Source organism: Drosophila subobscura, chromosome O (assembly GCF_008121235.1).
Source record: "Drosophila subobscura isolate 14011-0131.10 chromosome O, UCBerk_Dsub_1.0, whole genome shotgun sequence".
NCBI classification, from domain to species: domain Eukaryota; kingdom Metazoa; phylum Arthropoda; class Insecta; order Diptera; family Drosophilidae; genus Drosophila; species Drosophila subobscura.
In genome coordinates, this window is record NC_048533.1 from 1,675,754 (window position 1) to 1,683,856 (window position 8,103).

General features: G+C 48.9%; 1 protein-coding gene across 1 annotated transcript; it reads right to left on the minus strand.

Annotated features, from left to right (window-relative positions):
* Positions 1-5,973: 5,973 nt before the first annotated feature.
* Positions 5,974-7,848, minus strand: LOC117896531 (alpha-N-acetylgalactosaminidase-like). The gene is made up of 8 exons (XM_034804904.1): positions 7,497-7,848; positions 7,271-7,448; positions 6,957-7,217; positions 6,741-6,902; positions 6,545-6,684; positions 6,411-6,483; positions 6,194-6,358; positions 5,974-6,127 (listed from the first exon to the last, which is right to left on the minus strand). The coding sequence occupies exons 1-8, from the start codon at positions 7,679-7,681 to the stop codon at positions 6,011-6,013; spliced, it is 1,281 nt and encodes a 426-aa protein (XP_034660795.1). The 5' UTR covers positions 7,682-7,848; the 3' UTR covers positions 5,974-6,010.
* Between the last annotated feature and the right edge of the window lie 255 nt (positions 7,849-8,103).

Genomic DNA, 8,103 nt, shown 5'->3' on the forward strand with positions numbered 1-8,103 from the left:
TCCGGCCAGCCTTGAACGACTGCCTCTAGTCCTCGTCCGCTGGACCTTTGCCCTTTGTTGTCTTTCGTCTTTCGTTCCTTGGGTTACTTGACTGCTTTTTGTTCATTTTCCGCCTCGTAAGTCTGGGAGAGCCCGAACACTTGTGGCAACTAAATGAACTATTGTTGCCAGTTTCGGGGCGAACAAGCAGTTTTATTCAACAATCTAATTTTTATATTCCTTCCCTGCCAACCTACCTTCTCTCCTGTCCTCCTCCCGCCTCGAACATTGCCTGAACTTCCTCGGTCGAGCCACTGTCTCGACAAGCTCTCACTCATTTCTGGCAGCCTTCATTGACGTCCCACTCGACGCTTCCTCCGTTGCTCCTCTCCCCGACTTTCCCGAAACTTGCCCAGCGAATTTGTCTGTGCAGCTGCTGTTGATTGGAGTCCAAGAGCCCCAGAGTTTTTGGAATCCACTCGGCCTTAACCCATCGACCTTGCGACCAGGTTGCGAGTTTTACATTTGCCTCCCGAAGGGTTTTAATTCTTGATGGCATCCCCTTGGCGTTAGTACGAGAGAGAATAGCGGCAACCGTAAGTGGAACGGTTCCGGCTGAGAGTCCGGAAAGTGGCTGATAACTTTTGACCCTCCGGAGTGGCTGGAGTGGGTCAAAAACTTGCTCTAGAACTTGTCATCGACCCAAACTGGATGTCACTGTTTGTGGGGGGTGTTTATTCTAGAGTAAATCGGTTGAATTGCTTGCCAAAATGCTAAGCTGTGCGACCCATTATCGACATTACACTGCATCGATCCTGGCTATCTGGCAAACGGAAGTGTTTAAAGGTGCGTTCGACCAACTTTACAAAGCTGTCGCCGTTGGAGGCGCTGTCAGCACCTGGAGTCCGATATCTCTGACACGGGCATCGTGGCATCGATGGACCAAGCTATTGAGAAGTTTCCATTTGGGCGCATCCACAGACGATTACTACGCTAAGTGGTCGTATTGCTCACCATTTATTTTAATAAATTTAAGGCGTATGTCCTATTGTCTTAAGGCGTCAAATGAACATTTATAAACATTAAAATTATAGTTGTAAATCATTTTGGGAAATATTTAAATAAATGGTAAATATGAACTTGTTCTCTACAATACAGATAATTTCTACGATCATCTGCCAACTCCATAATGCACTTTGCAGAAGGTTAAGCAAGTAAACACTTTGATGCATATTTTTGGTGTCTTTTAGTTCCATGAGTCCTTGGATGGATGTAACATCACCTGGATTAGGCCGAATAAAGCGTCCTTTTCTCTTCGATTACCGAGCCTTTGCAGACGCATAAACAGTGTTAGCCTTTCATTTAGGATGTAGGACTTAGGATCGTCCTTTTGTCGGGCCTGAGTGCCGTTTCTTTGGTCAACATTTGGTGATGGCTTCTTATTGTTTTCAGAGAAGTCAGAGCATCAATCGACTTGTCTGTAGTCGTCATCGCCGTCAGTTGATGTTGAAGAGATTATTGTCGGAGCCAGCAGGTCAGCCATTACACCAGATAGACTCGGATCTAATTCCCTCATTCCGTTGTGATGAGTTTAAAGTACAAGTTAAAGCGTTGGCCCTGAGAGTGGTAGCGGTTAGAGCCACTGTTCACTCGATTGAGATTAAATGTGGATAAAAGCAGAATGGACCTGAGTGGGAGCCATCAAAGTTTTCGCACACGTAATGAGCTGCCACTGCGAAGGTTCTGCCCTCTCCCAACGCCCATTCCAAGAGGATTACAGCAGCACAAGGACCTGCTCCGGCACCAGACCTCTCCAGGAGCTCAGCCCACCCATGGCAGACACTTGCCGCACCGACATACCATGTGAGCATGTGCCGGACATCCAGACACCCAGACACTCAGATCGAGCGCCTCCACGTTTGACTTCTGCACAGTTTGGCTAAGCACTTTAAAGGGGCGATTTCCTTGAGTGGGGCAGTGCCCCTCCCCAGTCCGGACATCGGCCATAAATGATTTGTTGAATTTTGCCTCATTCAACCGTACAGCAAAAAGTTTGATGTGCCTTCCCGAAACTCTGGCCATATGTGTCCCAGACTCTTCTTCTGTGTGTTTCTGCGAGTGCGAGTGCGAGTGCGTATGTGTATTTCTTATTTCATTCCTCAATCCCAGTGCCATACCTATGTACATACATACATCATACATTCATACATACACACATACATACGTACATGTACACGGACATATTTCTGAGTGCTTCCTTCTTTTTGGCTCTCTCTCTTGAAAGCTGCCATGTATTGTATATGGCCGACGTTACTGACTTTTGGAACTCTCAAGGCCAGCCACATAAGTAGATGAATGTACGGTGTATGTATGTATATATGTATGTACAATGCAAGTGCTATGCCCGTAAATTAATTGCAGGAAATTTAAGTTGTGCTCCCCATATAATTCAACTCCGCCGAGTTAAGCTGAACACGGCTGCCCACAATCTGTCCAGTCAGGTCCGGACATGTGAGATTTTGTGCAGCCGAATCGGAGGCCGGAAGCAAATTATTTGTCAACGCACATGGAGCTGCAGCAAAGCTAAGAAAAACAATGTAATAATATTTGTGAAATATTTGCTGTAGCAGCAATCTGAAACAGTAGGGTAATTGGATGGGACACACCCGTAGAGTAAATACGACCATAGAATTTGTCGCTTCCTGATGGTTGAGATGCCTCGTCCTGATAGAATTCAAATCTGCTAATTGTCCTCCGACTCGCACAATTGCATGGCTCTACACTTCTGCATCCTGCACGGATAACTCTGTGGGAAACTGGGGGAAAACGTGAGCAGCTGATGAGCAGCTGAGTGAAACTTCTGAGTTTTGGGCGAACAACCAGCGAGGGCTGTTGTCATTGTCTCTGCCTCCTAATTTTGCAGATTCTTTTATTTTGCGACTGCTAACGAGGTTCACAAAGGCATTGGTCCAAATTTCCGACACTGCCTTCCCTTGTCTGGACGTCTGTTGGCGTGTGCTGGTATTTTATAGAATTGCTCATACGCACCGAGTCCCGTCTCGCCGCTGCCTCCGGCCCGCCTCCGCCTCTTTCGTCAGCTCGGCAGCCCGTTCCTTGGGCAAAAATGCTGACAATGGGCTTCTTTTCGTTTCGTTTCGTTTCGGTTCGGTTCGTTTGGACTCGTTGGTTTCGTTTGGATTGCCGGACAGAGTGACAGATTCGCAGTAGTGCTGCAGAAAATCCACAGCAGTGTTCCAGGCAGAGGCAGAGGCAGAGGCAGAGGCAGGGCCAAGGCAGCTCCGCTTGTGCAACAGACCCAAAGTGTTGCTGCTTCGTTGTGGCTCCCGTCGCACGGAACTAGGCATGTGCCCGGTGCGGGTGCGGGTGCGTGCTGAGTGTGTCTGTGGGATTATTTATGCTCCTCCGCTGTTGTTGTTTGCTTTAATTGCCACTCACTGCTGGCCAACACTCGCACCCCCACCACGGTCTGAATTATATGCTTGATAAATTGCTGCTGCAGCAAATCATCGTCCACATGGACTTCGCCGTGGTCGTAGACGTGGTCATAGTCGTGGGCGTCACCATGGGCGTTGTCATCGTTATCAGGAAGGACAGGAAATTACTACGAGTATGTGTGCCAGCCTGCCAGCCTGCCAGTGTGCCCCGGTACGAGTGTTCAGTGTGTACTTGTCTGTCTGTACTGTACTGTCCGTCTGTCTGTCTGACAGCATGCGCATGTGGAAATAAAGTACCGATTGGCGAACCAAAAACTAAACCTAGCTGAGGGGCGTGCAGGAAACCAATTTCCAAAAATCCTCCAGCTGGATCAAACTATTCACCAAACTTTTTCCGCCTTTGAAAGGGATGCCTGGGGGTTCATTAAATATTCCAATTGCAGAAAAGCGCACACGGCAGGCGCGATTAAAGAATGTTAAGGACTTCCACGGGGACTTGGCATCCAGTCTGCGCTGGGTGGAGCGTGGAGTGGAGAGTGTATTAATTGCGACAGCGCCAAAGTCGTTTTCACCCACTTGTCCTAAGACTTGCTCGCAGGACAGCAGGAAACTCCCATCAGGAAAGAAACCCCCAACCGCTAATGAAAAAGTTATGCGGGCACGTGGCTAGCTCACGCTCACCTCCATGGAGTCTCTGTAAAATGCCGCAAGTGTGGATGCGATGCCGGGAAACTGGTCTCGCATCTAAGCCCTGAATTAATTATGATGAGCCTGGCCATGTTCATGGAAAGTTAATTGCATGCAATGCAGTCGTGGCCGATCTCTACATTCGGAAACGAAGAGCTTCTTTCCCACCTGGTGCTCCTTTCTGAAGCAACAGTTGCCAGCTGACACTCTGACTAACTAAGACCCTCGACCCAATCGATGTTGGTATGCTAATACGAGCGTATAGTGTGCAGGCGAGTCTCAAATCCACTTGTAATTGCACTGTAAATGAAGCGGACAATGATCATAGTCACAGGTGATTGGGTTCCTTTTGTGCGAGGACTTCGAGTGGTGTTCGGGGTTCACAGACCTAGCAAAAGCGCGACTGTCAGCCGGCATGTTGAAGTGTCTCGCTTGTTGGGGAAATTTTCTCTTTCGCAATTTCCCTCTCTTAGTCTGAAGCGAAACAGAGAGGAAGAGGAATGTGTGCGTTCCTCGGTCCACTCTCCTGCGACGACTGGCATCGCATTTATTGCCAGAGCTTGTAAACATGACATTTCCATATTTATCTCCATGTGGTGCGGGTCTGGTGCGACCCAAACATACCGTAACCTCGAAACACGGGAGTCCGGCTCAAGGCCTCCCCTCCACTCCCCTCCACACACTCCTCCCATGCCCTGGCCAAGACGGCACGTTTTCAAAATGACTAATAACAGGGATAGCAAGCGGGAGGCGAGTGAGTTGCGGTGGAAACGGTACAGAATTTACATAATTTCAATGCGGTAGTTATATTTAATTTTGAATAATTTTTCGGATTTGTTGCAAACATTTTTAGGCGGTTTATTCTGCCTGTCCTCGCCGCTCTTTGCTGCAAGGGAGCGCTCGTGCCTAATCCACATATTTCGTTACCTGTCTCCTCTTCCATCACGGCGCCCGCCGTCCCTCTAAGCAATCTCCCGGTGGCCGTTAATGCCGTCAAGGATGTTGTTGGCTTCTGTCATGTCTTTTTATTACACCGAAATCAATATTTATTAGAGGATAATGGCGTCGGCTTTGGCGTTGGCGTTGGCGTCGACGTCTCCCTGCAGAAGGCATGGATGCAGGTGTGTGACCGACCATCCCATCCATCCATCCATACATCCCAACCCTGTATGGTCCCGACCCTCCCCTTTGATGTTTCCCGAGCCCTGGCGGAGGAGACCAGAGGACGGTGGAGGAGGTAGGAGAAGCTTTTGTGGCGAGAGACTGGCGGGGAACTGGCGGCTAAATTGAATATGCTCGTTGTAAGGTTCATCCCTCGACGAAATTTGGTCAATAAATTTTCACAAGTATTGAGGATGACGAGTCCACTCCCCGTCCCCGTCCCCGTCCCGTCAGAGCCCACCACCCCGCAAGGGCGCTGCTCATGCATGTACACGACGAGACACACAGGACATGGCCTGATGGCTTTTCGTCAGAAGCTCAGCAGCATCTTTGTTTATGGATTGTACAATATTTTGCTTTTCGTACTTGTTCGTGCCACCGTCGGATACGATACCGCTGGAGCTCTCCTAAAAATAACCAAATGGCTTCTCTGCATGGCCCCTCCACTTGTGGGCAACGGGCAGCACACAATGACTAAACCTAATTTGTCAAAATCATATTCAAGCTTGGGATAACGAGGTTATTTATAATGTCAGCTCTATGTATATTTATTTCGAATAACAATAACCAGCGTGCCACAGCCACATGGCACTGCCACTGGCTTACTTTGATAAATATTCATCTGTGGCTTTCTGGATGTGTCCCTACATGGAGCCGACATGGATCCACGACTCTTAAATACCCTAAACTTTAGGTGACTGATGTATTCATGGCTGTATTTATGACAGTCAGAGGAGTGGTGCAACTGTGAACTTGTAGAACGTAACTCCCTCTGGATTGATTCGAGTGCTGAAGGCGTCGTTCGGCTTGAACATTCCCAGGTGTCGACTGCTCTTGAACAGGTCCTGCAAAAAACAAAAGCCGAGAGTGCGGACTAGGGACTCTCCGCTTAGCTTTGCAGTTGGTCCTACCACAACATAATAGCCCGTGGGGCTGTCCAGGCCTAGATGCTCCAAGACGACTTGGAATTGGCGAGGGCACAAGGGGCAGTGGGAGAAGTTCCCCCGATTGACAAAAGCCACTGCAAAGGAGTGCCTGCCAAGGTCGTTGACTGGTGTGACTGGACGTAGCCAGACCTGCAGATCAGAAGGATTCATGTGGAGTGTCTTTTCCGAGTGATCGACTTACCTGGAAGTGTTTCGATGTCCTCACGCACCTGCCCGGTATCCCAAGCAAGTCCTGATTTATAGCTATGATCTCTCTGCAAGCAGGAATGAGTATTACGGGAATGAATCAGAGTGGAACCATATATGGTGACTGACCGGTTTTGCAGAAGTTGCTTTATTTCGGGACGCACAGTCTCCAAGTCATTGGTCATTATCAGCGGAGCCGCGATCACCGACCATATGGCCAGCTGCAATCGGCTGGCATCGTAGCTCAGATGGAAATTGCCCAAGACCAGCTGGATGGAGGGAAGTAGTTTTACTGGTAAATACTTGCAAGTCATGGAATACCTACCATATCCGGGTCATTCCATCGACCTGGGCCAGCGTGGGCCAACAACTGCTGCTGGTTTCTGCGGTAGAGTTCCATTATTTCAAAGACTGATGTGTACGAGTCCTTGATGTCCGTTGCAAACCGCCAGAGATTGCAGTGCTTCGCTATTAACCTGTAATCAGGCTAAGGGCGGAGGAGTTATCTCCATGTACATACATACCTCGGAGTTGTACCCACCTTCTCTTTGTAGAACGGCCAACTGCAGGAGTAGACCATTTGCCGACCAGTCCGGTTCATGGCCTTGCCAAAGGCGGGGTACCCTGTGTCCCGTTCGTATCCAGTGGCATAGCAGCCGTCCAACTTGACATAGTCAGCGCCCCAGTCGGCGAAGGTCTGGGCATCGAGTTGAAAGTGCCCCAGAGCCCCAGGACCCCCGAACATACAAGTCTTCCTCCCCACATCGTGGTATATCCCAAACTTCAGGCCTCGTCCATGAATCTGTGGATGAATGCTGCCGTCTACTCTTCAACACGGAAAACCTGAACTCTTACGTAGTGGGACAGGGCGGCCATTCCGCTGGGAAAACGCTCCCTGTCGGGAAGGAGCTTTTGAGTGATCGTATCGCGAAAACTTTCCATCCAGCAGTCGTCGATTATCAAGTACTGGAATCCCATGGCCGCATAGCCCTCGGACACTAGCAGATCTGCTGTGCGCTTGAAGAGCGACTCACTGCAAAGAGGACGATGAATAGCAGTTGGAGCAGACAGAGTGACTCACCTGATGCAATCCCTAGGGTAGTGAACACAGTCAACAGTACATTGGAATCTCTCGAACGGCATCCAGCCCATTGGAGGGGTTCGGGCTAGTCCATTCTCGAGGCCGTCGGCATATCCCACTGCAGAGCAAAACCAGATCCAGATCAGAGCAAGCAACAGATGCGCAAGGCGTTCCGTGCTCATCATCTTGAATTGCCAATATAAGAGGCACCGAGGTGTGGAAATTGATTGCCGCCCTGCTGCTGCCGTGACTTATGGAAAGCTTGATGGAACTAATGCCATCAGCTCTGAAAAGTGCAACCGCTTTGGCTGCCTGGGTGCAGATACTCACGCGATTGCTGGCGGAGCGATCGTGCTCTGATGCACGGGAACGGCACGTTGAAAACAAAAATTGATTTGGATGCCCAATTTGGATTATTGATTGTCGCTTTTATGTGTGCCCAAAATATAAATATCCAAAACAATGTAAACTAGATGGGTAGAGATTCGAAAAAGGTTTTGGAAATGTTCCTTAATCGAGATAATTTGTATTTGCGTGTTTAATAATTATATAAAATCGGGGCAGACTGGAAATGACTTAAACAAATAATTTAAAAGCTACATACGGG